The following is a 14729-nucleotide window of genomic DNA, read 5'->3' as shown; positions in this document are numbered from 1 at the left end:
TGAGGGGTGCTTTGGTAATTGTGACGATATATTGTTTTTTTTTACAATCACTGCTCCAGGAGGGCACATGTAATGGCTAACGGAGGCCTCTGAAGAGCACGTAACATTACACTAATGCAGGTGTCGCAGGGCGTGTTCGCATACAAAATTGGCTGACCGCGATCTTATACCCCCTTGGCATGCACAGGCTTCGGCGAGCCCCATCCAGCCCTCGTTCTAGCTTTGGTGTTCCGTTGCCGCTTTGGTGCTCTGGAGGCACCGTCAATAATACGAAATAATGACAACTTCTTACAAGTAGTAAATAAAATTTATTATGAAATACAATCGCGCCGAGGCGCCAACTTCTAAAGCAGCGCTAGCGCACGAGTATTATGAAACGCCAACGAGGAATTTACCGGCCCACGTATGACTCTACGATCAAAGTGCACGTTAAACATCCCCAGGCGAGCTAGATAAAGTTATCCGGAGCCATCCAATACGACATCCTAGCTTTAGTCGCTTAGGAGCGTTAAAAACGTTAATCACCACAAACCAAATCAATACATGCGGGCGTACATTCGAAGCAAAAAGACTGCATCGTAAGTCATAGTGAGCCTTGCAAAAGCGTCGAGAATGTGCTAACTTCTGGTGGAGCTCAAAACACACCCTGAATAAAGTCGCTTTTATGTCAGCTGCAGATGCGTGCATTTCACCGCAAGACGAAACTACATGAAACAAAGAGAGCACATTCAAAAAAAAGAAAGTCATACAACGCGCTAAAAACCACGCAGAGCATGAACACACACTTTTTCGAAGCGGAAGGCATGAACTAGGCTCAAAATGAGCGGTTGTGAGTAGCCGTGGCCCTTACTTCACAAAGCCGTGCGTTCTTTGCCACTTCCTCGAAGTCAGCCCGCCCGATCCTGCGACTCCACACTTCTTTTTGCGTGTCGCCCGCCGGACGGCAAAGCAAAAAGCTTTTTGCCCTCGCTTTGTCTGTTGCGGCAATCGAAGGCGCAGCAGCATGGCATCGCAATTATGTTCTCGGCCCTGGACATTCTTTTACGCTAACACACTCCGTCAGTCCGCCTGCCGTACTTTCGTCGCGTAGGCCCAACAATGGAGGTCGGCGCGCGCTGTAAAGAAAAAAATATACAAAAGCGCGGCGCCTGCTCCGCGCTGGAAAGAAAAAATATAAAAAGCGCAACGCCTGCTTCCACGTGACACAGATTGGCCAATGGGGGAACGGAGGAGGTTGGTTAGACAGGAAGCGTGGAGGAGGACGCGCCAGGGTGAGCGGGGTGGCGGAAAGATCTAAGAATGGCGCTACTTTTGGAAAATTGAAGGGTTTTAGGAGGGAGCGTAAAAGAGATGAGAAACGAGGAGCAGTGAAGACGGAGGGGAAGTGTCGCTACTTTATGAAGTTTAAGGGGCTTTAGGGAGTGAGTTTTGCTGCAAAAATGACGAAGCAAAAAATGAGCGTACCGTCAACGCAGCGCTCAATCGTCGCGTTGCCGAAGGCAGGGCGCGGTTCTGCCTTGAGTGAGTGAGTGAGTGAATAAACTTTTATTTGGTCCAGCAAAGCGCGATAAAACGCGCACCTGGCTAATCCCACGATGGGACTGACAGATCTAGTCTGCCGGCCCGATCGCGGGCGCGCTGGACGGCCAGGATTTGATCCTCAAAGACGGGACTTCGCAGGAGGGCGTCCCACTCTTCCTTGGTGAACTTCGGGCCCAGCGACCCGCACTCCCAGAGCATATGAGGCAACGTAGCTACCTCACCACAGGCCACGCAAGAACAATTGGTATAAACCTCTGGATATATGCTATTAATGGTCGCCGGATTTGGGTACGAGTTCGTTTGCAGAAGTCTTAGTGTGACCGCCTGCGGCCTGCTTAACTTGGAGTGAGGCGGGGGAAAACCCTTCTCTCTAAGTAGAAGAATTTAGTTATTTCGTTGTGTGTGAGAGGAGCGTCTCGGTGTCCGGGGAGAGAGTCACCAGACCCGACGGCAGCGCGGTCGGTAAAGCCACGCGCAGCCTGGTGGGCAGACTCGTTGAGGTTCAGAGGAACCCCCTCAATCGCCCCCACGTGTGCAGGGAACCAAAAAATCGAGTGCATGGAGGTGTTGCCGTGTTTGGCGCCTTTCAGAATTTGAACTACCTGCCGGGCTACCCGGCCCGGCACTGCCTTCCACTGCTCGAATGTGCATTGTGGGCACGCACACAGCGTTTCTGCAGCGCTGCTGTGCCTATGCGGGGTGTGCGCTCTGGACTGGGCAGTAAACGTCAAGCTGACGTTATAGTATAATATTTGGGTGGGCGCTGACTAAGACCAAATGTTTCTCGTCGGTTCCATCTGATGGCAGCTGCCAGGTAGCTGCTAGGAGGCTGTCCCTTCTGCATGGCAGGGGTTAGCTCGCGTGTGGCATCGTGCGAACGTGTCGCTCCCGCACATGCGTGGAACACCGTCCGAGGAGTTGAAGGCTTCAAGCCCGATGATGAACTTTGCCATCGCTTTCAGTGTCTTACCCTTCGGGCGAAACAGCCAAATTTTATTGTGATAATAAATACAGGGACGCTCGACGACGCAGGAGGAAAAGCTGCTTTAGATGGGCCGGCGACGACGTTGACAATATTTCTGTACGCTGTGAAAAAGCTTCGTATCTGTTGAAGCTGCTGTTAGTTCCTGCTTGCTCGCAAGTAATTGTTCTGCACGTTGATCCCCTAATAACAGTTTCTTCATTATCTGCTTTGCATAAAGATTCCGTACAAAGGACACTTTTGTCCTTGGTTTGTAAGCTAGGGATAACGAGACAGGAATACGCAAAAAGCCATAAAAATAATATTTTCACTCAAGGGTGGCAGTAAAAAGGGAAGATGACGAATTTTATTTATTTTCATGCAACAACGCTGCCGGTCACAGTAAATGCTACTAATGCAGTGATTGCTCCTCGTGCCTATGCGTTACGCTTCCTCATTCAGACGAAAGCACTTGAAGTTTGACTCGAATGAAGTGGTTTCAGTCCAGAGCAGCTCAATTACCCTGTAGACTCGTGTAAGGGCCGCACTCTTTTTTTCACTATTTTGATGATGGTCGGCCCTCACAAGGGACTGATCTTTTTGTTGAAAACTGTGCCGGTGCAGCCGGTGGCTTGTGCACACTCCGGATCGCCGTATGTACCCTTGAATCCGAGGCCAACGCGCAGTTCTCGCCACAAACCCCCACACTTAGGTACGCAACGCGCGAAAATTTGCTGATGTGCGCACGTGGCATCGGGCCACAGAACGCGATTCCTTCTTCGTTGGAATTTGCTTTTCAAAATTTTCGACTGCCAAGCTGGCGGTGCGGCCCTTACACGGGTGTCGCCCATATACGCGTCTATACAGTAGATCTTCGTCTGTAAGTTTGGTACACTGTTATGACTTCGCCACCTACATTGTTTAAAAGAGTGCCTCACAGCACTGCGTGGATCCAAACATTGACAGTAGTTTCTGTCTCACATGCTTGACGTGGGGATACATTGTTTCTGCCACTTGCCACCAGAATTGAGCCGTCTCCGCTGATCGTATGATCATATTCACTCCTTTGTCGTATTGGAGCTTGAAGAGCTCCACTTTGAACCCTCCAGCATCACATACAAAGCTTTACACTACTGTAGGGTTGCCACTGAACACATCGCGAGCAGGGATAAATTGGTTAGATACATGGCATGATTTCATTAATATTTTTGAAGCGAGGTTTGAAGCCACTCTGAAGTTCCTCAAGCTTGGCAAATATTCACCAAGTTTAGCTTCGGTCAGCTCACATTCAGTACTAGTATTCAGCGTGATCTTCAGTGTCGGAAAGTGGACCAGATGGCTTGCTTGTAGATCATTTCCGAAAAGTGTTAAATTCTTTTGAATCATGGACACGATTTGAGCAAATTGCGGTATCATGTTGTTTGCGCTTGCAACTGCATATTCAGTTTTAAGGTGTTTCAGTACGTCAATGAGGTAGCCAAGATAGACTAAATAACGTGCATCGTGAAGTTCGGGACATGACCCCTCTTTCGCTTTCAGAAAAGATTGAATCAGTTCCAGAAGGTTCACAAACCATTACATCATGGTGCTCACGGGCTACTAACGTACTTCACAAAGAAAAAAAAAAGACGAACCGTTGGGGGAATCATGAAGTTCCAGCTCGTCGACGAAGCTAAGGGATTGCTGATTGGTTTTTGCATTTCATCGTTTGTAGTCGATGACTCGAAGGATCGGCTTCATAGGAGCTTCGTAGCTGAAGTTCTTCGCCACCATATGCCCACTAGGTATAATGCAGCGCATTAGAAGAAAATCCGGAAATCAGGGGTCGCTCTGTAGATAATCTAGCAAGTCTTCATTCTTTCCAACCATGGCATCTCCAATTGTGACAAATCGCTGGAGAGGAACGCCAAACCTTTTTAATGTTGTTATCAAAGTGACATTGATGTCAACACCACTAGTGGTTTCTTCGTGGACAACCATACCCAAAAGCCCTTTTCTCGCGATTTTTTCGGTTGGAACATAAGAGACGTAAAGGGCACCCCTTTGCCATATTTGGAACAAAACGCGCCGTTTTGTGGCATCTCCGCCAAATGCGGGACAGCTCGTAATGGCTCGTAATAGTTTCTTCCAGAAAATAAGGGAGCCTATGCATAGAGGCTGAAATTTAAAAGACGAGGGAGAGTGGGGGTGGGCACCAGGTGCCAGAGAATATCGAGCCACACTTGAAGATGGTGGACTAAGTGAAGGATGGTGAAGATGGTGGACTAAATTGTGCGCAATTCGTAAAATACAGTAATTGCTGTGTTGAGTGCCTATATAAGTACTAAAATATGCCATAATTAATGGAAACACTCTGGACATTGCCAATTTCCATGAAATCTGAGCAACGTGTCACCGAGTTCAACAAGCAAGGAGCGGGTGCCCCCTATGATGTACACATCTAGAAAAAAATACACGGTTTAGTTCCCTGCAAAACTTTTAATTAGGTTGACCTTGTAAACACATTACACATATCATTCTAAGAATGTTCGCAAAGATGAAATCTGCGTGGCGTAGTTTTATCTCGGGCATTTGGAAATGAATGCGTAACGGCCGCTTTCTATCACTTAGTAAATGTTTTTTTTTTCAACGTTTAATTACCTGCACAGGCATTGAACTTCACAAGAACATGGGGAATATATACATTCTTTCCATAGTCAGAAAATTTTATCGCGGTGACATGTATAGTACTTTAAGGACAGCAGCCGAAATACTGCCGTAGTGGTAAAAACACGTCTATATAACACTCCGGGTAGCTTGAATACGTAATTTATAGCAAAGGTTGAATTATTCCGCACACTTTGTACTTTGTCTACACACTATAACTGACGTCCTGTTATCAGTTAGCGCGCATGAACGCGAAAACGTTGTAGCCGTGGTTTGAGCGCGCAGCCGACGAGTTGCGGAGAAGCGCTGCACCAGCTGCCGACTGACCCTGTTGCTTGTACATATTGTGTAAACACACCCTTTCTAGCTGTTCACATACGCGTTTTCCTCGTGTTAATAAAAATGAGACACCTCGTTTAGTTTGCCGGTTACACCATAGAAACTTCCATATACGAACCTTCTATATATTGAAATTAGGGAGAAAATAATGGTTTAGTAAGTTTTGTCACGTTTGCATTCATGTCGCGCAAAGGGAGTAGTTTGCAGTGCTTTTTAACCGGTGCCCGATATAAACGGAATATAAACTTGACACGAGGTGGTTATCTGTCGGGACACTGGGAAACCTGGCTGGCAATGGCAGCTTGATGTTTTCTAACACTCGCCTAAGCTGTTTTCTCAAAATGTGCAAATATTTGACGATCATCAAACGTCGCTGGAGCATTACGCACACTATGTCCCCTTTATGAGAGCGTCATTTTTCTGGCACGTAGACCTCCTTCAGAATATTGGGCAAAATTTTTGCGATGTAAAATACGCTTGTGAAGCTCTGGAAAGCTTGCATAAGCAATTATTTGAAATGGCTGGCATTCACCTGTAGGCTTCAAACCTTCCGCCCTAACCATTCATAACCTAGCTGTCAATCTCTGTAAATGTAGAATTCCTGCCAATTTATATCTTCCCAGAGAAGTGGAAAAACTTTGAAAGTTCTTTATAGAGTGCTTTTAAGCGCGCAATAATGAAGGTTCAGCAATTTTTCTTTACCTTTGTTTAAGCAAGGCACTTGAAAAGATGTCTGCACATCGCATTTAATTACCCCCCTGCATTCCTGGGTAATTTCTCGATCCATCTTAATATTGCCCTAATCTCATGAAGTTAAGATCACTGGTTTGTAAATATAATATACTCACATCATTCACTAGCATCAAAGTTTCCTTTGTTCATTCGGCAAGGGTATGTTTCAGGAGAAAAGCCTAACAAAGGCCTTCACTGCGCGGGTGCTGTTTTTATGCACCGTGTGTTTCTGCAAATACACAGTGATGTAGAGAACGAAATAAAAGTAGGCCATGTTTTCTGTAAAAATTGAATAGCTGAGAGAGTTAGCTATAGGGCGGTTTGAGACTTACATAAGAAAGAGGTGTATCTGAAAAATTCCGAATAGACGATCATTCTCAAATGCCACTTCAAAATACAACACCTGTGAATTATCTGGCTTTCTCAGGAGATCGCAGCATCGATGTAAAAACAGAATAGAAAAATGTGTCAATTTTTTTCATAGAATATGATATTTTAACTTGAACCGTTCGTTAGCACGAAGCACTGAAAACAAATGCAGCATAATTTGTAAATATATACCGAATCTGGTGAACCAGCACATTATTTCAAAGGGAATGCTCATGAAATCCATCTATTCATGTCGCAGGAAAAATCGCTCTTGTTGCTGCAGTATTCCTGCTGAGGAAAACTGCTAAAATTCTAAGTAAAAAGTGCTGAAACAATTGTGTGCGCCAATGAAAGAGGGCCAGATGACCACAGGTAACTCTCAGACGCCACCATGACTTGTCTCACACTTTATACGGTGCAGAACTGGAAGTAAATTTAAGCTCGACGTTTAACAAATACTTATTTGGAATTGAAATGGTTTGCCGCAGTACGTAAAAAGAACTCAGGAATTGGATACGGGTGAAACAGATCGAAGAGAGCAAAGCATCATTTCTCTCTACTTTAACTTTTCGGCTGCCCGTTGGCTGCTCCTTTACTCCACGGAGTTTGTAAACAAGGAGCTTTGAATTATTGGACTGTTTGACATCTTCATGCAGCCTTGAGTTATACTTGTGTCCCCTGGAGGTAGCACGCCCATTCGTCGTTGCTTAGAGGCTATGGTGTCGGACTGCTAAGCACGAGTTCACCGAATCAAATATCAGAAGGCGCAGAAGTGTGAAAACACCCATGTACTTAGCATTTAGGTGCCCGTTAAAGAACTCCTGGTGTTCGAAATTATTGTGGAGTCCCCCACTACGGCGCGCCTCATTAGAAAATTGTGGTTTTGGCACGCAAAACCCAATAGTGTAAAACTTCAAGCAGCACAAAAACAAACCATTAGGACGAGCCCATAACGTGATTTTGGGTACGCGGGCGCAGGAGTGCCGGCAGATTGCGTGGAGCCCATCAAAGCTACGCCATGCACACACGAGGATATTACGCAGCGCGAACATAACTATTTCTTCGAGAACGACAACTGTACCTTCCAGACGGGATCCAAATGCCTACATGGTCCCAACCGGTTTGTCTCTACAGATGAATGTCACGAGACCTGCATCGATGGAGGTGAGCGGAATTATTTCAGTGGTTCTTCGTTTTAAAAACGCTGGAAACTGGCAGCGCTGTGAACAGTCAAAGAAGACAAGCGACCGAATCTGAAGAAAATAGGAAGGCTTTTAAAAATCGCCGCATGGCATCATATTTCATGCAAAGGTCGCCTCTCAAGCCAGAGAAATGGAATTTTGTATGCTTCTGCATTGGGACACCGTTATCATTTCATTTCATATATTTCTCCTTAAAGTTGCGAGGGCATAGATGTGGAGAGGCTTGGGTGCATATGTATGCCACTCATGTGAGAATACACACAACTGAGAAATCTAGAAAAAGAAAATAACTTTAATAAAAGCAATACTAGGAAAGCAAAATACAGGGTGTTTCTACAGCTGCACCAATTTTTTTTAATATTGCCTGTGGTAGCAAGCGCTAGTCGAACCTTTGATCTAATTTGCCCGATCAGGCCGATATTACTTCTACGAGAAATCAAAATGCACATGAAATAATTACTATAACTACATTAATCAGTTTTTACTTATTTACTTTATGGCACGTATATGAATCTACGTATTGTAGTGAGTGGAGTTGCAAGCCATATGGATTGGAACGAATTCTGAAGATGACACTGGTTTCGAGATACTTGAGTCTGTCTTGTAGTAAAAATGCGCTGCTATTCCGCTTACCTTTTAATCAAAACTCCGTTTTGTGCATTGAAGCGCAAAAGTAACTGGAACGCCGATGCTAGTTCCTGGAAACCTGGAAAATACCTCGAAAGAGGTAAAATTATGAGAATTATTTCCAAGTATGTACACCTTGAGCACTCACCGGCTACAATGCGTAGTTAGAAGTGTGTGCCATCAAGAGTTATTTAAAAAGTTAATTAGTGCATGCAAGCATATTAATTGTACGATCAAGCAGTTCGATTTATTATAGAACTAATGGCTGTCGCGTCGAGTAATTTAGTTCAACGTTTGGAATTCTGCTATTTGGCACAGAGAAATTTTAACAAATTTGGCAAATATAGTTGCATACGAATGCTCGGTAGCTTTCAGAATGTGGGTACGAGTATTCTTACGAGTAAACGCTCTACACAATATTACAGAATACAGTGGATCACCTCAAGCAGAGAGAAAGCCGTTATGTTATTTAAGTTAACAGTTTAGTTAATCACGCAAGGAATTTCGATCGCAGCATGTGAGAATGTTATCAGAAAGGGAATCGCATAAGACTAGGGCTTGTGAAAATAACGAATTTGACGTTGCCACTGTTCAACCAAGCGCAGACCAAGCTTGTTCGTCAACAGCTGCTTCGCGGCCCGACTATTATGTTATACCATTGTTTAAGGCGGAACGTTAACCAGGAGTCACGTGCTGGAAGGCACACGGACAGCAGGATCTCATTTGGTGCTTGTGCGCCACACCTTGGTCGCCGATGTAACTCATTCGACTCATTTCAAATGTGCAGCAGTTCAATCCATCTGAAATATCCTGTAGCATTGCAGATTTGTCAGAAAAGCCTCTGGCCTTTTGCAGTAACATCGGTGTCGATAAACGTAGCGCGCCTGGAGTATTATCGTCATTATGCAAAGATGAGCACAACGATATCAGACGAACATCGAGAAGCTCGACCAAAGTAGTCTGCCTTGACATGGATGCAGGGTCCCTGGCTTTGCCTATAGATACAGCGCAACGCGCGGGAAATTTTGTTTTCGTGTTTGTATATTGAATCAAAACATCTGTTCTCTAAACAGTGACCCATCTTCAAGAGGTCGTCAAAAACATGTTTTTATTTTTACATAAACCATCAAGCTTTAACAACACTGCTAGCCTTCATCGCCTACAACACTTACTCTGCTGCCGATAAAAGTCACAATACCTGCGTTTTTTTTTCCTGTTCTTCTGCCACTCACTTCAAGGGCCTTTGTAGCTTTCTTTTGCATTTCCTGCAAAGCGGCAGGTAAACGAATTTGCGCTAGCTAAGTACTCTACATTTCTTAAATAAAAAGTGTTTTCTCTTTCCCTTTTTCTCCTGCATGCATAGATAAAACGTGCAAGCCTTTTCAAATGCACCGCGTCCTGGTTAGCTGCCACATTTGCTGCGCTGACGTAAGCCTTGTGATGCAATGCGCACGCTAGGTGCACTGCGGCACCAAATGCCTCGATGTAACCTTTTGTTGAAACCTTGCTCTACGCAAAGAAAATGCGTAGGAAAATATTTGGGCAAGGCTGGCATTTGGTGAATAATATAGGAAGCCATATGGTGTGGAAGAAAGTTGCTGGTGCTGTCACAGCGTAAATATGTAGTTTTCACAGCGTAAAAAGGTAGTTTTCGCAGAGTGTCTGTCCTTCTACGTCACTATTTCTTTCTTGTTCGTTCTCTATTACTCTCGGGTGTGAAGAGCTTGAATAAGCGGCTCGGTCACAAGAAACAGTGGCGAAACACTGCGAAAGTTGATCAAAATTAAATTTTCAGAATAAAGGCCGAACAGCCGAGTGCGTTATGAAAGACGCCACAGTTGAGTGCTATGGATCACCTGTGACCACCTGCACTTTTTTAATGTGCACCGAAGGCGCCTCTAGTACATGAGAGTCCTTGCTGCGGTCTCAGCGGTATGGTACAGAACATGCAACCTGAAGTTAGCAGCACAGCTACGTAGCCACCATCAACAGCAGCGGATATTTTCCTTCGAGAGATCATAGTGATATATCTTTCAAATAGCGCAAGGGGTAGAAACAATCAAACGAAAACGTGTGCAAGCCTGCCAGTTATATATTCTGATTAAGGGTGGGCGAACATCGGGATATTCCAATAAGAATGGAATATTAAACAGTAACTATCATCAGCGACTAAGCGTAAATTACTACCATGATTTTTGCTTGTAGTGTCATGTGGTCTTTTTCAAAGTCTAGTCACGTAGCAATTTTATCTTTTACGCTACAACCAGTGACGTTTTCCGTGACACAGGCTCGTTCACTAGAGTTTACGGCACACAAGTCCTCCCGTAAATTCCTTTTTCTTTTTCCACAACTCCTGATCTTTTAAACGAAACAATTTCTATAAAGTAATTAGTAAAGAACGCATACAACAGCATTCATTCTTGGAAAGCTTGTTTGTAACCAGGCTGTAAATAAGCTTGCAGGTTATCTCTGCAGTTTTCCTAACGATGATCTTGAATGATAAAATTGATCTTTTTTCCCTGTTAACTGTCTTTTTCGCAGTAGTTAGCACAGGCGTAGTACCTATATATACCGAAATAAATATTCCTGCTATATATATAGGCGCCTGCGTTACAGTATTCGATAATAAATGCAATGTTCTATATTTACTATTCCTATTCGAAAACGTTGATATTCTCCCGTCTCTAATTCTGACACATTCGCTATGAAGCACTACTTGCCCACATTCTTAGCAGAGAATGCTAATAAGCTGGGCTCATTCTCGTGTACAGCTATTTTGTGACAAGGAAGGGAAAGCTACAGGCGCAGAGCATTTACAAATCTGCGAATGCGCCAAGTATTCCGGCAGAGCCTGACAGCGTTTTCCATTTTCTAGAGCATATGCTGAGGCAGCGTTGCTTTCACTTGCGACGATTTCTAGTTTGCCAAAACGCTTGAGAGAAAAGTGATGTACATTGTTTCGTTTTCTTGTTACAAATGCGATGTTCATGCTTTCGCTTCCCCAACTTGAGCTAACGCGAATGAGAGTGTGGGAATTATTTTAGGAGCGCTCTTACTTGTTCGTGCTTTACCTTTGTGGCGCCTTCTTTTCCACACACTTACACGCTGCTATGGATGATATTCTCTCTTACCCGCCGTGGTTGCTGAGTGGCTATGGTGTTGGGCTGCTGAGCACGAGGTCGCGGGATCGAATCCCCGCCACGGCGGCCACATTTCGATGGGGGCGAAATGCCAAAACACCCGTGCACTTAGATTTAGGTGCACGTTAAGGAACCCCAGGTGGTCGAAATTTGCGGAGTCCTCCACTACGGCGTGCCTCATAATCAGAAAGTGGTTTTGGCACGTTAAACCCCATAATATTTTTACTGATATTCTCGACTTCACGCAAAGGGTGAAAAAACATGCATACTATAGAGGACAAATGCATACATAAAAATGCATACATATAGAGGACACAGTTGCTCCCCCGTGCTCCCTTCATGTCCATGCACCATACGTTACTTACGCTGTGCTTCATTCGCGCAGATTGTGCGCGTCTTTGCAAAACACAGACCCGCTATCATTCACCTGCAGAGGAGCCTGCGTGTCGCGTTCCCCGGTTCCAGGCCGCTTGCCGGCTGAGGGAGAAGCGGTTCACCCACTACTACGACCGCTCGGTGTCGGCTTGCGTCTCCTGGCGCACTGCCTGCCTTGGTGGACCCAACCGCCACGAGTCGCTCGCCGCTTGCGTGCAGACCTGCAAGCGGAACTTCTTCGATAACCTTCTTTTGGGGTTATGACTAGCCTTGTTTCATTGCTTCTTGTGTTTTCAGTTGTGCGCCACGAAATAAAGCACACTTTTGTTGTAGATTTGAAATCACTAAAACTCAGCATGATGGCCTGAGGAAAGACCATGCCGGGAAGAGGAAGAATGAAATGAACGGTTGCGATTTCGACACGGAATAAGTTTATTCGCCAGTTGACGTAACTTTTTTTAATGAAGGTAACTCCGTCTTCTTTTCCAGAAAATTTCAACAGTCCCATGATTTCAGTACCTGGAAGAGGACCCACTAATGATTCTTGACAAGCCTCTGGATAAAAGCCTTGTATCAGCACGAGACACTTTTTCTGAGTGGCTGTGGTCTTCACACAATACATTCTCGCAATATCTTATACCTGGAGAGGTGATTACATCTCCAATATACTGCCCGCGTTTTCTGGTTTCAATTTCGTTGAAAAATTATTTTTCCTTCTTGCTTTTATTATAGTAGCAGAGCATCGCCGATCTCACTGCGCACGTGGCCTTGTTTATGCACATGTAGAACCAATCCAAGTACAAAATTTTGTTGTTTTTTTCTTGTGTCCTTGTTTTGCTTCACTACACTACATGCCCTTCCATGATTCCATGATGATCCACCAAGAAGTTCACGCTACTATGCAGCTCCAAATTTCTTCTCATGTTGAGGCTTTCGATATGCCTGACAAAAGTGGACGGGAAACCGTTTCGTTGAGTAACTGTGGTCAATAAGAAAGCCTACTGTGGTAGACATGTGGTTGAAGTTGAGGCAGCGTGAGGTGCGGTGAATCTTGAAGAGGCAAATTTCTGAAAGTAAGAAGCGCGCGTTTTGTTAGTGAACGCAATGCGGAGAAAAAGAGAATGGTGCATGTGATGCCAGACTAAGAACATAGGGCGAAATGCCTTTAACTTGTCCTGCTCCCTGCTATTTATGATGTGTTGACAATTGCGTTCTGGAACTGCGCACAAGTGCTCACGGAGTGAATGCTATGTTGCAAAGCGTGGTAAAGCTTTAAAAGTTAGTGACTGCACGTGTTTAGCATATTAAATGAGAATAAGAAACCTGCAGATGAGAGCAATTGCAAACATATATATATATATATATATATATATATATGTATATATATATATATATATATATATATATATATATATATATATATATATAATAGTTACCAGCCGCGTTACACTTGTCATGGATAATCTGTGAGCAGGAAATGGAGCACGCAATGGAGCAAACGAAATCAACGAAAGGCACGCTGGTATACAAACATAATGGATATTAACCCAAAGATTGCGCATTCATAGGGAGTAAGAAATGCCACTAAGCACACAACTATGTCAGATATATTTCGTTTTTATGGTTGTGCGCAATACCTACGTCCCCGGTATTTATTTCACCGAATTTCACCATCTGAGCTCTCATACATATGTAAGTACTGTGATGTCCCAGACACCCTATGTCATATGTTATGGGGTTGTGTGCGAAAATACGGCGCAGTACACATCCTAACACTAACTGAGGCGCAGTGGGAGGCCGAGCTAACAGACCTGGACCCGAAGAAACAGCGCAGCCTGATCGAACGGGCACGGGAGATGGCGATGGCCCGCGGATACCTGCAATGAGGAGGCCGCCCAACTAGGGCGCAACCTGCGCTTGCTCGGAATAAAAGTTTATTCCCTCTCTCTGTACGGCTGTGCAAAACACATCCTGCGAATGGCTGATAGCAATGAATGGTTTAAGATTATTTCATTCTCTTCTTTCTAAAGAAGAAAAAAAATCGGCAGCATCTTACACTCCTGTAACACGCGAAGGGGAAAGCCTGAATATGCATAAGTTATATGATTGGAGGGGTCAGACTTCTTCACAACGAGCCACGCTGTTAAGTACACGTGTGGCACGCTCTTGTCTGCGAGATTCGGCCTCTTCACTACGTTGCCGTCTCACATCGTGGCGCTGCTGCTTTCGCAGTTCGGCTTCTTCGGCTCGTTTTCGACGCTGCGGCTTCGCACGTTCATATAGCTGGGTCAGACTCACGCCAACGACGTTTCTCTTCTACTTCACACTGTACCCTCTCAACAGGGAAAAGCATCACTCGCAGTCTAACGCCTTCCTCCCACCGCTTCGCACATCACACCTCTTTTCTCGCTTGGCGAGAATCCTCAGCCGTAGCGTACTTCCGAGGGGGGTATGCAATGCTTTATTGATGGTCCGGATGCTTGTTACCGCTATAGCGTTCAACAGCCCCGTATTGAAGAAAATCTGACCTCCGGCGTCCCGGGCCCGACGTCCAGCGTTGGACGTCACTTCAGCGTATACAATTTCGGACCACGCATACCCAAGCATGCAGGCCCTCGATGTGGTGCAAGGAAATTACTGACATAATTGAATTTCTCAAGGTAACATAAGTAGAAAGATCGTAAAGTACGACTTGCATACAACCTACAGACATGATAGCGTCCGATTCCAATTTGAATATATTAGAAAACATAATTCTGTTATGTAAAAACTAAACAAAAAAAGCACAAACCCATC

The 14729-nt window shown here is 44.8% G+C and overlaps 1 protein-coding gene across 3 annotated transcripts in view; it reads left to right on the top strand.

Moving 5' to 3' along the window:
* Positions 1-12517, top strand: part of LOC135905366 (kunitz-type serine protease inhibitor bitisilin-3-like) — a 39158-nt gene extending 26641 nt beyond the window's left edge. The window contains exons 7-8 of one of the 3 annotated variants that reach the window (XM_065436395.2): positions 7568-7753; positions 12423-12517. In XM_065436395.2, the coding sequence (XP_065292467.1) occupies positions 7568-7753; positions 12423-12481 (245 nt within the window). In that variant the 3' untranslated portion in view covers positions 12482-12517. Of the gene's footprint in view, positions 1-7567; positions 7754-11943; positions 12266-12422 lie in introns of those variants that run through there. The other 2 variants (XM_065436393.2, XM_065436394.2) reach the window with 2 other exon arrangements.
* The last annotated feature ends 2212 nt before the right edge of the window (positions 12518-14729 follow it).

Source organism: Dermacentor albipictus, chromosome 3 (assembly GCF_038994185.2).
Source record: "Dermacentor albipictus isolate Rhodes 1998 colony chromosome 3, USDA_Dalb.pri_finalv2, whole genome shotgun sequence".
Taxonomy (NCBI): domain Eukaryota; kingdom Metazoa; phylum Arthropoda; class Arachnida; order Ixodida; family Ixodidae; genus Dermacentor; species Dermacentor albipictus.
The sequence above is the reverse complement of the archived record's forward strand: the minus strand, read 5'-3'. Positions and strand labels throughout refer to the sequence as shown.